The sequence below is a fragment of the Octopus sinensis genome, unplaced genomic scaffold, assembly GCF_006345805.1.
Source record: "Octopus sinensis unplaced genomic scaffold, ASM634580v1 Contig20296, whole genome shotgun sequence".
NCBI classification, from domain to species: domain Eukaryota; kingdom Metazoa; phylum Mollusca; class Cephalopoda; order Octopoda; family Octopodidae; genus Octopus; species Octopus sinensis.
The window spans coordinates 3,233-20,699 of record NW_021837028.1 but is presented as its reverse complement, the minus strand read 5'-3'; the positions used below and the strand labels follow the sequence as shown (position 1 = coordinate 20,699).

Here is a 17,467-nt window from a genome sequence, read left to right as displayed (position 1 = left end):
CTGAAATTTTCACCAAACACTTTGAAAAGTTTTTCAAAATTTTCATCGCATTCCTTTGAAAAGTATTTCAAACGCTCCACCAAATTCATTAAAAAGTTATTCTGAAATTTTCACCAAAATTTTTCACCAAACGTTTTTCTGAAATTTTCATCGGAATTTTTGAAAAGTTTTTCACCGAAAATTTTCACCAACAATTTTTCGAAAATTTTACCCAAAAATTTTTCGAAAGTTTTCGCCAAAAATTTTATCCAAAGATTTTTCGAAAATTTTCACCGAAAATATTCACCAAATATTTTTCGAAAATTTTACGCAAAAATTTTTCGGCACAGTAAGTTGGACCCTCAAGCCCTGTAAGACAATTCACATAGGAAAAGGCCTCTCTAATGCAAAACATACAACTTTCCGTCTTACCCGCTGAGTCAAACCTGAAATCAAAAGAGTGAAATTGGATTACGTGGACTGATTATCAGTCTAAAACACCTAAGCCATAGGCAGGAAGTAAAGTCCTACAAGAATTGGCTTACATGATTATTTGAAGGTGTGCCACTGTACTTCATGATCTTCGGACACGAGGAAACGGCGATCAATTATCTAATTTGTGAGCTACTTACCGAGACGTCCGTAATTGGTGTCACTACCAAGTAAGGATACATATGTCCAGTTCAGATGTAGAAGGACGTCGATCATTGCTTTCACTTGGACCCAGTCGCTAGGTACTAGCCTGGAGAAAGGAAACACGGCAACACTTTAAGAAATATTTTGATAAATGAAAGAGTTTCATGTATTACCTACTAGAGGACAATTAGTTCAAGGGAGATAAGCATTTCTTCAGAGAATTTGACAAGATCCGAAGTTTGAATTTGAAATTAAAGAATAAAGAAGGAATTTCATGGAAGACATGTTATTATTATTATTATTATTATTATTATTATTATTATTATTATTATTATTATATTATTATTATTATTATTTTCTTCCGTTTCTCGCCGAGTGTTTTCCATATACCTAGGACAGAGAAGACTCTACACCCTGAGATTAGGTGGTCTATTGTTTCAATCTCATCGTTACAGAATCGGCATTTTGGGTCAGCTCCATTTTTCATCACATTGGCTTGGTAGTTCCGAGTTAATAAGCTTTGGTCTTGAGCATCTAATATGAAACCTTCACTCTCTGCTTTTAGCCCTGAGCTTCGTAACCATTGGTGCGTGTGTTTCTGGTCGACATCAGCTTGTTCGCTACGGGTCACATACTTGCCATGGAGAGGTTTCTGTTCCCATCTGCTAGCTAAATTTTCATGTGCCTTTGTCTTTGCAATTAATTTTATTTTCTTTGCAGCTGCAGTTGGCGTATTTCCTTCAGCCTGATCAATCTGGTGGGTATCTAAGAGATCAGAAGCGAATTTTTTGCTCTGAGAATAGAGTGAAGTTTTTCAGTCTTTCATGTTTTTCAACAAGTTTTAGCATCCAATCGTTGGTTGCTTCAAGGTATTTGGCCAGTCCGATTGTGGTGGTCTTGTATGTAAGCTCAAGCTGGATCAAACCTCGACCTCCCTGAGCTCTGGGAAGGTAAAGGCGATCCACGTCTGCCTTTGGATGGTGCATCTTATTATAATTGCGGATTTTTCTGTCAATTTTCATTATTTCACTTGTGTTCCAGTTATGCACATTGAAGCTATGTAGAACAACTGGTACTGCTAAGGAATTTATGGCTAACACCTTATTATATGCATTCAGCTCAGACTTCAGGACTGCTCGAACTCTTCTATAACATTCTTTCCTAACCTTCTCTTTCATGCTTGTATGCTGGATACCAGAGCCTTCATTTACCCCTAGGTATTTATAGGTTTGTTCCTGCTCAAGTTCCTTTATTACTATTTCGACATCTAATTCGATTGAACTAGACTTTACCAATTTCCCTTTCTTAAAAGTGGCTTTGGCACACTTTTCAAGGCCAAACTCCATCCCGATATCATCACTGAATCCTTTCACTGTATGTAATAATCCTTCAAGCTCTTCATCATCTTTGCCATAGTCATTCATATAAAATAGATGGCTTATTTTTCTGTTGTCAATTTTGTAGCCATATCCTGTTCTATTCAGTTCACTTGAGAGTGGTATTAGTGCTATGCAGAAAATTAGTGGTGAAAGTGAGTCACCTTGGAAAATCCCACAGTTTATGCTAATGTTTTCATCAACTTCCTCTGCAAATTTTTTTCAAAATTATCATCAAACTTTTTCAAAAGTTTTTCAAAATTTTCATCACACGTTTGTGAAATTTTTTCAAAATTTTCACAAAAATCTTTGAAAAGTTTTTCTAAAATTTTCATCAAAATCTTTGGATTGCTTATCATGTTATGGATGAAATGGATGAAATGATATAATTGGAGCTTCGTGTTCCATAGTGACATATTATACTTTAAAAAATCTGAAATCACAGGAGAAATTTTGAAAATGTCCAGCGATTTCAGAATCCACGAATGTGGTATGCTGTCAAAGGCATAATCAATCCATGAAGAGCTGAGATTTCTGCGCTTGTTGTGGCAGTTCTCAAGGATCATGCGATTAATTAGGAGCTGATCTTTGCATCCGTATGAGCCTCGTCTGCATCCTTTTTGTTCAGTGGGGAAGAGGTTATATGTTTTCTCTACTAGAATAGATGTCAAAATCTTATAGGTAGTAGATAAACATGTTATAGGCCGGTAGTTTTTTGGGTCTTTCGTTTTGTTATTTTTGGGGAGGAGGTAAGTAATACCATTTGCCATCCAATGTGGTGTTTTTTCCGGGTCTTTCATAATACTATTAAATAGTATTACCAACATTTTGTGTGCGGACGAGAGTGATGAGAGCCAGAAATTTGGTACTCTATCAATACCAGGGGATTTCCACTTATGAGCCTTCGTTAGTGCCCTCCTTAGGTCGGCGATTGAGATGTCTTCCCATACCTGTTCTTGTAGATTTTTGTAGTCATCTTGAGTGCGTTTGATCCACTCTGCATTTTCATTGTATGGTTTCTCATCACTCCAGATCCCCTTCCAAAAGTTTTCAACTTCTTCCATTAGGGGTGGATTTTCAATGGTTATTTTTTCTTTCCCTATTTCCCTGTAAAATGATTTGGCATTGGATTTGAACATCTTATTTTGTTTGTAGAATTTGATTCTTTTCTCAAATCTGCGCATTCTCTGAGCTTTTGCTTGAACTTTTTGTTTAAGTGTTTCTTTCGCTGACATTAGTTCTTCTCTTGTTTAGTGTCCATATTTTCTCACAATCTTCCTGTCTTTTCTTGATCTTACATCATTTCCAGAGATTAGCTCAGTTAATATTGATATCTCCCTTCGCAATGATTCAATTTCAGTTTCAATTCTACTCCTCCAGTTTGATTTTCTTTTCGAATTTGGTATTGTTGGCTTTTTGGGTGTTAAACAGTGTCTTTCGATTACCTTAGCGACAGAGTAAATAATTTCATTTAATTTATTAAGATCGGGTTTTAGTTGGTGTATGATTTCTTGTGTAAAGCAGTTGCCAATTTTTATTTGTGTTTTATGTTGGTGTGCATTTGAGAGTTTGTGGAGTGGTTCCCTATCATTCATAGTTGTATGGCCTACAACTGCAAGCTCATTTAGAACTTCTTGCTTCATTTCAATGATAGATTTTCTATGTTGTTCAACAAACATGAGGTCTTTAAATTCTGTTTCGACATCATTTTCCGGGCTGTTTTTTCTAGGGTCATTATATTTTCCTTCTTCTTCAGGATCTTGAGTCGTTTCGGCAGATGGTCGCCTTTCAGTCAATGCTTGTGGCCCAACATTCATCTCCTCAGCTTCTTTCCTGACTTACATTTAGGTCATTCTCTATCACTTTTTTAATAGAGGTTATTTCTTCATCTGTGAGTCTGGTATTTCTGAAGATATCGCTTCTAACATTTGCTAATCTGTTTTCATCCAGGTTTGGTCTGCTAGCTGGATTCCGACTCCTCCAAATTCTGTAGGAGTTTGCGGTGTGTTTTTCTTGGGTTGGCCTACTTAATGCAAAGTAATAAGCATATATTACTTCTTTATATTCTTCCCGGTTCCATTTAGTACTTTTACTTTTTTGATTTTCTGGTCGTTGTGGTGGTGAACTTTGGGGGCTTAATTTGGGACAAATCCCGTTTAAGTGACCTTCCAGGTTTGTATTCGGGGAAGATATTCTGCCATTTGAAAATTTTCGCCATCAGGCTGGCAGCCTCCTGACGGGCGCGCTTCCTTTATAACCATTGGACAAGCGATTCGGTATACTGTTAGAAATTTTCTTTTCAAGTAAAGTTAAATTATTATTAAGTTTTCATTTTTAAAATAAATAAATTAATAAATAAATAAATAAATAAAGGATTTAACCACTAATTTTCATATAGGGGCCTCATTTATCATCATTAGCAGCAGCAGCAGCCCCAGTAGTTGTAGCAGCAGCAATATCATTGTCAGCAGTTGCAGCGGCAGTGGTAGTAGCAATAGTAATGGCCGCAATAACAGCAGCAGTAGTAGTAGCAGCAACAGCATCAGCAGCAGCAGTGGTATTATCATTATTATTTTTATTATTATTATTATTATTATTAATAATAATAATAATTATATTATTATCATTGTTATTATTATTTTTATTATTATTATTATTATTATTATTAGTAGTAGTAGTAGTAGTAGTAGTAGTAGTAGTAGTAGTAGTAGTAGTAGTAGTAGTAGTAGTAGTAGTAGTTAAAACGTCGCATAGTATCCACTATCGTGTTGTTGATTGAAGATATTGTGTCTACTGAATTACAAGGATCTCAGACAGATAGGACTTTACGTAATATGCGTGCCAAATTTTCCAATACATCTAGTGTGTAGGGTATTTCTAAAGTTTCTAGATGTTCTTTTGAGGTTGGGTTGTATTGAACCCATCGCTCTGATGACAATAGGAACAACCTTTATGTTTGACTCGAGTAGCTACCACATCTTAGAGATCTCAATTCTCAGGTCACCATATCAGTCTTTTCTCTTTCTTTCATGATTATATACCAATCTCCTGGCAATTCCACATCGATTATTAGGCAATCTTGTTTGTCCCTCCTAAAGGTTGCTATATCGGGCCTTCGGTGCTTTATCACTTTGCCTGGAAGTCAAAGTCCCAGATGATTTTTGCTTTCCCCTTTAGTCCATTACTTTTCCCGGTGTATGTCGGTACTAAACACCCGTTACCTTATATTCCATACTTTCGGTATAGTAGCCATTGAAGGTTTTGGGCTACCTTGTTCTGTCTGTTCTTGTACTCTTTCTGCGCAAGACTTTCACAAGCGCTGACAATGTGAGTCACGCTTTCGACCCTCTTCCCACACAATCTGCAAAATTTCTTTGCACTTCTGTGGTATATGTGTGATTGTTGTTGTTACTATTGTTGTTGTTATTATTATTATTATTATTATTATTATTATTATTATTATTATTATTATTATTATTATTATTATTATTATCATTATTATTATTATTTCATGTTTGACTTTTGGTTTGCATTTGTACAAGTTGGCTCCAAGTCTCACCCAGAGACCTCAAGAGACAACAAGCTGGAAGTTCATGGTGGTGTTATTCCTAGAATGCCATAGATTTGGTTTTGTACATATTGTTGTTCTAGAGAATGCTTAAGAAACCATAAGAAAATTATGTTTGTTTTAAAACTGAGATTACATATAATGTATTTTGCGTGGGATATGGACAGTTCCCATGAGTACTATCTTTTGAATTTCTGCCATTTTGGGGTTTCCTGGTATCTGAGCTACGTAGCAATCAGCCCCTTTTGCTGCTATTATTATTATTATTATTATTATATTATTATTATTATTATTCCTTCGTAACAGAGTATAGGTAAAATGCACTGGCGTCTTTAGTCATCTGTCAAGTCACACCAAGGACCTCAGACAGATAATACTTTCCTTAAGATGTACACTGTGCCCAATAAGGCTGCTTTTTACAAGACATCAATCTTGCATAGGATTTCCAGTTGCCTTAAGAAGTCTTGAAGTTTCAATGGGATTGAGCCCAGCGCTCTGATCACCACTGGTATCACTTTTACATTACCATCTCGCATTATATACAGTCTTGCCATTTCCACTTTCAATTCGAAGTACTTGGTGATTTTTTCAACCTGTTTATTTACAACATTCTTGTTATTTGATATGGCTACATCAATGATCTGTCAGCATTTGTCTCTCTTATTCAATATGACAATATCCGGCCGATATCTTTTGCGGTATATTGCATCAGGTGTTCATCACTATTTATCAAATACTCGACAAGCGTTCTCCTTTCACTCCTTATATAATGGTCTATACTAATTAGTCCTCACCCACCATTCTTTCTTTTCATATACAGTCTGTTTATATTTGCTTTAGGGTGAACCCCCACATGCAGCGTCATCAACTTTCTCGTCCTTCTATCCAGTGATGAGATTTCCTCCTTAGTCTATCTGAGGATGGACGCACTATATCTGACCACCGCAACTGTCCAGATATTCATTGCGGTAATTAAAGTTTTGGCATTCAGGTTGGATTTCAACACCATCTTCACCTTCTTTGATACGCCTCGCTGACCTTGATTTTCCTTTTTCTATGTAGATTGTCATCCAGCTCCAAAATCCCTAAATATCTAGACCCACTACCGTCGGGTTCACCCATGGTCTCTCCTGATGGTAGCCGCAATCCTCTGCAGGCTGCTTTATTCCCTTATTATTATTATTATTGTTATTATTATTATTATTGAGTGAGAGAGCAGTTCATGCCATCGAAGTGACACTGGGGTAAAATATACGAAGCCTAGTATACCCATCATGACTACCCGTCTGATAAAGGTACACCAGGCACATGCATCACAACCATATGTGCGCGACATGGTGATCTCATATCAAGATAAACAGCACATGGCCTTGCAGGTGGGGCCCAGTTAGAATTTTCTTCAGGTTGAGCAGCCCATCCCGCTCAAAAGGTCCCTGAATAAGGGTTGTTTAAGGATGTTGAAAGAACCACCCATGTTTCCAGAGGTGAACTATTCAAACCCCAAAGAATCCCTCTCAACACATGGCTATGATGCTCCCCCACTTATTATTATTATTATTATTATTATTATTATTATTATTATTATTATTATTATTATTATTATCATTATTATTATTATTATTATTATTATTATATTATTATTATTATTATTATTATTATTATTATTATTATCATTATTATTATTATTATTATTATTATTATTATTGGATACCTTTAGCGGTATCCACTCTGTTGAGAGCATTCAGGCCAGTTCTTCGGTTTGGGGATACTTTTCTCCCTTAGTCCTACTAGTCTCAAAGGCCCCGTGAAGGATCAGTCGCTGCCTGCTGTCCTGACTAAAAAAAAATTAAATATAAGATACACAGACTTATAGCTAAACAACTAAACAACTAAACAGCTAAATACATCTACTGCACTGCAGAACACTACAGTATCAACACCCAAAAAGGTCTATCCCTCCATCAGTTCACACACATCTAAATTAAATATCTGATGCATATAAAACCTCGTAAATAGTGAGGTGGTATTAGATTAAATAATATATCCTCGGTTATTTACCTCTGTACGGTTGAGATATTTCTACATAATGGAGACTGTTTTACTGAGATCGGGTTTCCATGTCTGCAATAGACACACAACACAAGCATTTGTGCCGAGAGCTGTTTTTTAAACACTGAAATATTTAAATCGTTTACTTTATTTATATCAGAAAAATAAAATCGACAAAGAAAATCCAATGAATTCTGATATTATTTATATTTTGTCTGACTTTGAAGACAAAATAGACTGGCGCAGTTTCCTTACTGATTTCGGTTGTTCCTAGTCACTCAGAAATTATTTTCAACTACAATATTTTATGAGTGTTTCACTTGTTCTGTAGAAAATAATATTTAGTTGGAATGTGAGGCGAGGTGAGGGAATATTGTATGGTGCAGAAAGGAATGGTAAGTTAGAAACAAAGGCAGGTTTAATAAGACTTATAGTGGCTTAAGTTATGTGTGTTATGGGAAATTATCAGATAAGACGAGAGAGAATTTTTAACGGAGCGAACAAAACACAAAGTCGATGCTGACTCAGGCTTAGTCAGAGAAACGGGGAATCTTGGATGACGAGTTCGAGTGCACCTTACGCCGATGTCCACAACTGCTTTCATAGCAGGTCAATGAAAATGTTTCGAGTAGTTAGAAAAACAGTTAAATCTACCCCCAAAATAAAATATTGATGTCCAAAACATGAGAAGGTACATTGAATAATGTAGCCCTTGATGCAATATATCTCGGGAAAAGGCTTGATGTTCATGGCTGGAATGCTTTTAATCGTACTCTTTTAGTCTTTCTCTTGTTTCAGTCGTTTCGACTGCGGCCATGCTGGAGCACCGCCTTTAGTCGAACAAATCGTCCCCAGGACTTATTCTTTGTAAGCCTAGCACTTATTCTATCGGTTCCTTTTGCCGAAGCGCTAAGTTACGGGTACGTAAGCACACTACTATAGGTTGTCAAGCGATGTTGGGTGGACAAACACAAACACACAAACACACACACACAAACACACCACACACACACACACACACACACACACACAACACACACACACACACATATATATATATATATATATATATATATATATATATATATATACATATATACGACAGGCTTTGGTCGGCCCGAGGCTATAGTAGAAGACACTTGCCCAAGGTGCCACACAGTGGGAATGAACCGGGAACCATATGGTTGGTAAGCAAGCTACTTACCACACAGCCACTCCTCCGCCTGTAGATGAATTTCGTTAGTGCATAGGTCTGTCATGATTCCTAGGGCACATAAGGCTCGAGCAACCTTTGCTCTCCATGACGTATAAGTGGCTGAGACTACAACCATTATACCCGCAGAATGGAACGCCGATCGAGGCCAAGGTTATTGCTAGAACTCATTTATAGCTGAATGAAATGGAACAAAGTGAAAATGGAGGGTTTTACTCAAAAACACATTGAACCGCCCGGTCGGGTATTCGAAACCACCATCTTATTATCAAGCAAACTTATGCATTTGTCTCTCTTATTCAATATGACAATATTGGCACTCCATCGGTTACTACGACGAGGGTTCCAGTTGATCCGATCAACGGAACAGCCCGCTCGTGAAATTAACGAGCAAGTGGCTGAGCACTCCACAGACATGTGTACCCACAAAGTAGTTCTCGGGCAGATTCAGCGTGACACAGTGTGACAAGACTGACCCTTTGAAATACAGGTACAACAGAAACAGGAAGAGTGACAGAAAGTTGTGGTGAAAGAGTACAGCAGGGATCACCACCATCCCCTGCCGGAGCCTCGTGGAGCTTTTAGGTGTTTTCGCTCAATAAACACTCACAACGTCCAGTCTGGGAATCGAAACCGCGATCCTACGACCGCGAGTCCGCTGCCCTAACCCCTGGGCCATTGCGCCTCCACATTTATACATACATACATATATACATGCAAGAATACACAGATACATAGGTAGACAGACAGATATATAGATAGACAGACAAACAGATAGACAGAAAAAGAGACAGATAGACAGATAGATAGACAGACACACACGCACACACACACACAAAGAGATAGATAAGAGAGAGCAACATTGGAGGGGTACTGAAAAGTTCCTGGCTTTGGGTAAAAAAAATACAGGTGGATCAGTTAATTATGATTTTATCCAACATATTCCCTTCTCACATTCACACACTTATTGCAGCGGTCCTTCAGTTTTTTTAAGCACTGTAAAAAAACTCGGAACCTTGGGCCTCCAAGTAGGCCGTTCGCAATAACCCTTAAAGCCAGGAACATTTCAAGACCCCCTCGTAAAAATGTCAAAGAAGCAGAAAGCACAATTGGCAGTAAGTGCTATGTCTCAAAAAACTCACCTGAAGAACGAAGTAAACTCTGTTTTATCACTGAGAACTTGACTCGATGCAGAATAACTAATCTGAGGTAACAGAACTGTGCTAAAGATGGTTGAAGTTACCAACGATTGGTCAGAGTTTGCTGGTCCAACCACGGCAATAACTGACTGTTCTGACATCTTAAACTGCTGGGCGGTGTTTACGTGGTTGCTGGTGTTCGGCAAAAATTTGTAAGGATTGCCTGGCGTCACTGGATAAAATGGCACTGTTCCAGGTCTTGACAGAAAATCAAAGGCGGCTTCAATTCCTCGGATTAACTCCAATAGATGAGATTGAGAAATGTAAAGAAAAAAATATATATATGTATGTATGTATGTATGTATATGCATGTCTGTGCGTGAGTTTAATTTCTCTATAATATATACATATCATACACAGACACACACACACACGCACACGCGCGCACATACACATACATACACACACTAATACACACACACACACACACACACACACACACACACAAGTATGTCTGGATGGATAGATGGATGGATGGATGGATCGGAACGCTGTAAATCGAATCAGGTAAACATTTCAGTATTAGTGAGCAAATAATGTGTTAGAAAACCCTTTGAGTAGAAAAGTGTGTGTGTTTGTTTGTGTGTGTATGCATGCGTGCGTGTATGCACGTGTGTGTGTATGCGCGTGTGTGTGTGTGCATGTGTATAACTACGTGTATAACTATAAATAGACATTTGTTTTCATAAGTGTCGAAATGTGTATTGAACAACAGAAATTAGATGATATTTTTTCGAACCCAGAATTGCCTTTCGAACAACAGAGGTACTGGGTAAATTATATATGTATGAGTGTACAAACATTCATATATATATTTATATATATATATATATGTGTGTGTGTGTGTGTGTGTGTGTGTGTGTGTGTGTGTACATTCATATATATATATATATATATGTATATATGAATGTTTGTACGCACACACACACACATACACATATATATATATATATATATATTTCTTTACTACCCACAAGGGGCTAAACACAGAGGAGACAAACAAGGACAGACAAACGGATCAAGCCGACTACATCGACCCCAGTGCATAACTAGTACTTAATTTATCGACCCCGGAAGGATGAAAGGCAAAGTCGACCTCGGCGGAATTTGAACTCGGAACGTAACGGCAGACGAAATACGGCAACGCATTTCGCCCGGCGTGCTAACGTTTCTGCCAGCTCGCAGATGAATGTTTGTACACACACACACACAAACAAACATATATATATATATATATATATATATCCAAACTCTATCCATAGATAATATCATCAGTAGTGACATCTTATTTCAAACCTTAGTGTTTGAATGTTTTGTTCCTAAATATTTTTGCTCCATGTGCCGTATTTTTGGCGCAAAACAAGACCAGCACGTTAACGGATATATAACGCGACGAACTAGAGTTTTTACTTGGTAGTCTACACTGAAGAGGCTCAGGGTTTTATCATAGGGTTTATCATAGCAGCCCAATATCAATGTCTTCCTACGAGGAACTACCAGCTCAACATATTAAAGAACGGCAGTAGCCCAACATGTCACGTGTGTAAACAACAAATCGAAACCATCGATCATGTTGTTTCCATGTGCAGTCTTCTTGCGCCTACAGAGTATCTCAACAGGCATGAAAGAGCAATACTGGGTAATTTGAAAAAAACTTGGACTTGCCCCATGATGAAAAAATGGTGGGAACACAAACCACGTCCAGTGTTTGAAAATGACTACATCTCACTCTTCTGGAACTTCACCCTTCAAACTGACAGAAAGATAGATGCGATTAGACCAGGCATTATATTGAAGGATTTCAGACAAAACTCATGCCTCCTCATCGATATGACTGTCTCAATTGACGCAAATGTATCTGTCAAGACCTATCAAAAACTGAGCAAGTATGAAGATCTTGAAGTAGAAATTGGCAAAATGTAAAATTTCATGACTATAACAATACCTGTCGTCATTAGTGCCCTAGGAATGGTAGCAAAAGGGGCTGATTGCTACCTAGCTCAGATACTAGGAAATCCAAAAATGACAGAAATTCAAAAAAATAGTGCTCATGGGAACAGCCCATATCCTACGTAAAATACTCTCTATGTAATCTCAAATTTAAAAAAAAACTATAATTTTCTTGTTTTCTTAAACATTCTCTAGAATAATACTTTGTACAAAACCAAATTTATGGCACTCTAATCATAACACCAACTTGAACGTCTAACTTGTTTTCTCTTGAGATCTCTGGGTGAGACTTGGAGTCAACTTGTACAAATACAAAGCAAAAATCAAACATATAATAATAATAATAATAATAATAATAATAATAATAATAATAATAATAATAATAATATAATAATAATAATAATAATGCAAACCCCAGAAGGGGTCACCGAGTATAAAGATTGCAAAATCCTGTGGGATGCAATAATTCAGTGTGAGATCACCTGACCAGACATCGGAAACCAGCCATTGTTGTGATAAATAAAAAAGAAAGAGTATGCATGATAATTGACATAGCATGTCCCGGTGAAAACAGGATCAAAGAGAAAGAAGAAAAACTGAACAGCTACGATGATTTGAAATAGGAAATACGAAGTTTGTGGTCAATGAAGAGAGTAGATGTGATCCCAATAGTAATTGGCGCACTTGGAAGTAACAGCACTCAACCAGCAACATGGCTCAAAAAGATGGGTACAAATGTAAGGATAGAACACCTAAAAAAATCAGCATTGCTTGGAACTGCAAGAATTCTTCGCAGGGTTCTTGAAGCATGACCAGTAAACAAGTGTCACCTTAGTCTGCTGGTTGTGGAGAGCTGACACTTTCCCTCATACCCAGTAAAATAAGCTGAGAGTTTTCATCAAAGAATAATAATAATAATCTTTTCTGCTGTAGGCACTGAAATGTTTCAGGGAGGAGAATAGTCGATTTCGTCAGTCCTAGTATTTGACTGGTACTTATTTCATCGACCCTGAAAGAATGAAAAGGAAAGCCGACCTCGACGGTATTCAACGCTGAATATAATACCGGAAGAAATGCTGTTAAGCATTTTCTCTGCCGTGCTAATGATTCTGCCAGCTCACCGATTATCACTCGATAATCCTTTCGGATTTAAGCACAAGGACAGAAACTTTAGAGGAAGAGATTAGTCAATTGCATCGACTTCAGTATAAAACTGATGCATTATTTTTATCGATCCTGAAGAATGAAAGACAAAGCTGACCTCGGCGGGATTTGAACTCAGAACGTAAAGAGCCGAAACAAATTCTTATTTCTTTATTGCCCACAAGGGGCTAAACATAAAGAGGACAAACAAGGAAGGACAGACAAAGGGATGAAGTTGATTACACCGACCCCAGTGCGTAACTGGTACTTAATTTATCGACTCCGAAAGGTTGAAACGCAAAGTCGACCTCGAGCCAAAACAAATTCTGCGAAGCATTTTCCGATGCTCAGTGATTCTGCCAGCTCACTCTCTTTCTGCTCCTTATAATATACCACTATGACATTCTGAAGTAATGTACCTTTTTCTATTGTAACAATATTCTACATTTCTGTTCAATTCTTAATACAACATACACTCTGTATATACGTCACATGAGGACTGTTTAACTCTTTCTTATATAGCAATTCTTTGAATTTGTGCACTAATGAGCATATTAACAAAATGTATGTGTTCCTTATAATATACTATATTTTCTAATGTTTCACAATATTCAGCACTATCACATCTCTTGAAAGTCAAAAGGAAATACTCACAGTGTTACAATCATCCCGGATATCGTAACCAATAGTGATGTTAGGGAGCAATGAGCTGTTGGAAATTTTATTGATGATGTACAACATGGCTTCTGCTGCTGCGAATCCTTCCATATTGCAGTATGAGGTAGTAAGGTAACGAAAAGTGAATAAGATAGATACACACCAACATTATATCATAAACTGTTCAACATAAACAAGAATATCGGATTGAGTCTGTTGCACAGACAAGTCATATAGTAGCACATACACGTACACACATTCACATACATGTTGACACACACGCACACACACAACACACACACATACACACACACATACACACACATACATACACACGTGCTTGTTTGAGTTTTACTTGCATATTCTGGAGAAAGTGGCCCGTGCAGACCGTTTGAGATTCGTGAGTTTAATGTCGTTAAAGTTGCATAATAACTTGGAACAGTGTAAAGAGAATATTGACCACATCAAGATCATAGACCTTGGGGAGAAATTATGGATATTAATTCTTCCAGACTCAGAAAGCAAACAAAAAAAACTAATGTGTGTGTCGAGTGGGAGAGAGCTAATCAAGGTGACCGATACATGTACACAGGTACAAATAATCACATAGACATAGGTATATACATGCACCTAGGCATATTTTTGCACAGATGTGCTAAGTTATTGAACATCATAATTCATAACATGACCAGCATTCCTACGACCGAGTCTTTTTATTTTGGAAAACGATCGTTTCATTGCATAGGTGTACGTATAAGGTATAATACATTGAATAAACGCAAAGGCCATTGTATAACAGACTGGGAAAGCGCGCCTAGAGAGCAGAAATACAAACATGTATGCATGTACATATACATATATATGTATAGATGTATACATGCACAGACATATACGTCAATAATTTATTTGGCGGTGGCGACAAATTTTCTCCATGACAAAATACAATGAAAGCTACTTACGGGTGGGTTCGAGTATACCTCAAGCATATTTCAACTGGTAAAAATTATGTGTCTATATATATATATATATATATATATATATATATATATATATATAATAATAATAAATATTAGGGAATAAATCCAAACTTACAGGGAAAAATCAGATTTAGGATTGAATCCAATTTTATAGTAAAATATTATATTATATTAAATTAGAGACAAAACCACTATTATGCAAATCAAACAAAGAAAGACTTAAGCCAATACATAAATTAATTTATAATTAATTTATATAAATAAATAATTTATGTATTGGCTTAAGTCTTTCTTTGTTTGATTTGCATAATAGTGGTTTTGTCTCTAATTTAATATAATATATATATATATATATATATATATATATATATATATATATATATATATATATATACATATACATATACGACAGGCTTCAAACGCTCTAATTGCTGTCAGTAGACTTGAGCATTGAATGTTGCATTAGGTGGTAACAATTCAAAGTGAATTACTCCTTTGCAATCCCACCAGATAGAGAGAAGAACTTTTTTTTCATGAAGTTCCTTTCTCGGTTGTGATTCAGCTTTTTCATTTTTACCAAGCCTCTGTTTACGACGTTTAACATTTCGGTAGAAGATCCATTTTTATCACCAGTCATAAGTCTATCCAAAAAGGGTGAAATGAGTTCGCGAGAATGGAGAGAAGAGCAGATGTCAACTCGAGATTTGCGGTTGCTTTCGGACAATTCTTGAGGCACCCATTTTCCAAGTTTATTGATTTTAAAAGTTGCCAGATCTTTCATCTACAAAGCTTGTAAGGAGCTACAGACTGAAGATGGATACGTATCACCAGTATCAAAGCATAAAGAGCATTCTAAATGCTCTGAGATTATCAGAACACGTGAATTTATCCAGAAGTTCGACAGACTATCGATTAAAATCCTCGAAAGTCCATGAAGTTAATTCCCAAAGATCTTCATGTGTCAGAAGGAACAGTCAGAAATGATTTGCATGAAGACAACAAATATAAGTCTTATATGATGAGGAAAGGTTAATTTGTCAGAAAAAGCAAAAGAAAATCACTACATCAGATCTAAAAGGCTCTTAAACAAACTGAAAAATCCAGCAGAAGATTTGGTTTGGTTTTTCACAAACGAGAAAAATTTCGACCAAGATCAAAAAGTTAACAGAAGAAATGACAGATGGTTATGTGCAGACCCTTCTGAATTTCCACATGTTATGCATACAAAATTTCCCGCAACTGTCATGGTTTTTGGGGTTGTCAGCATTGAAGGACATGTGCTGTCTCCTTACTTCTTTCCACAAGACCTTAGAGCTAACTCTGCCGCCTACATTGAGGTCATGGAAATAATTAAGCCCTGGACAGACAGTGCATGCATTGGAAGGCCATATATATTTCAGTAAAACTCTGTACTGTCACACATGGCTCTAGTAACACAGGAATGGATGGTTGAAAATTTTCCTGATCACATAACCCCTAACATTTGTATTTACTCCAGACTTGTCCTCGAGTCGATTATTCTAAGTGGCAAGGCATAACTTCCTTGAACTTGTCTCCCCTTAAACATACCCAAACACACGCACATATATACTTACATACTGATAGCTAGATAGATAGATAGATAGATAGATACATATATACATACATACGTACATAATACACACATACATACTTACATACATACATACATACATACATACATACATACATACATACATACATACATACATACATACATACATATATACATACATACATATATATATACAAATGTAAAATTTAAATATTGAGGGTGATAAATTGTATATTACTTTAATTAAGGCCACTGGTTATATACAAATGTAGGTAGGTAAGGTATGTATACATATATATGTGTTTGTGTGTGTGTGCGCGTGTGTGTGTGTGTGTGTGTGTGTGTGTACGTACATACGTACATCCTACATAAGTTTAAATGCATAGATGTAAGCATGAATGCATGGTTTAGTTACAGAAATGTTAGGTATCGAAAAATCAAGAATTAAGAAAAAAAAACCCATCAAAATAAAATATTTTCTCACCAACGTCGTTAAAGCTGTGACAGTGGGAGTAGTTTCGGCGAGAAGACTGCGCGTGAAGCGAGAATATTCCTCCAATGATGTAGTCACCTGGCTTATATAGTGAGTTCGATGTGAGCCTGATCTCTGGTGTGATTGTCAGCTCCGGGAGATACTGGGTAGTCGTAGTCATGATGAAGACGGCAAGAGATATAATACCTCTGTAGCTAACCATAGTTCTTTTGAATTCAGTTGCTTTTTTTTTCTTTCATAGCGGAAATGAAAATGGTGATGATGTTAGTGATAGTGATAATTATAATAACAAGCAGAGCAATTAGGATAATGAAAGAGTAAATACAATGCAAAAAAATCAGTATATTGCATATATATGTATGCATGTATGTATATGAATATATATATATAATCAAATCCTCAAATAAGTCAAATATATCGAATCTTCAAATATATACATATGTATATATATATATACATATATATATACATGCCGACCATCCCCGTGGACGCCTGCCCCTGGCCAGATCCTAGCAGTGGATCTTTTCGCGGGCGCTTGTCAGCGTGCATTGGAGCGGTTCAACTTCTCCAGGCGCCAACGCCGCCTCAACATCTCCCCGGCTGAGCTCTTGGCTCTTCGTTCCCTCCAACGGCGCGCTGACATTATCATCAAAC

The 17,467-nt window shown here is 36.8% G+C and overlaps 1 protein-coding gene across 3 annotated transcripts in view; it reads right to left on the bottom strand.

Moving 5' to 3' along the window:
- Window positions 1–17,017, bottom strand: part of LOC115232309 (extracellular calcium-sensing receptor-like) — a 31,192-nt gene extending 14,175 nt beyond the window's left edge. For all 3 annotated transcript variants that reach the window (XM_029802129.2, XM_036500329.1, XM_036500330.1), the window contains exons 1-4: window positions 16,805–17,017; window positions 13,768–13,874; window positions 9,964–10,259; window positions 612–721 (exon numbers count right to left, since the gene is read on the bottom strand). In XM_029802129.2, coding sequence (XP_029657989.2) covers window positions 612–721; window positions 9,964–10,259; window positions 13,768–13,874; window positions 16,805–17,015 — 724 coding nt within the window. In that variant the 5' untranslated portion in view covers window positions 17,016–17,017. The remainder of the gene's footprint in view (window positions 1–611; window positions 722–9,963; window positions 10,260–13,767; window positions 13,875–16,804) is intronic.
- Between the last annotated feature and the right edge of the window lie 450 nt (window positions 17,018–17,467).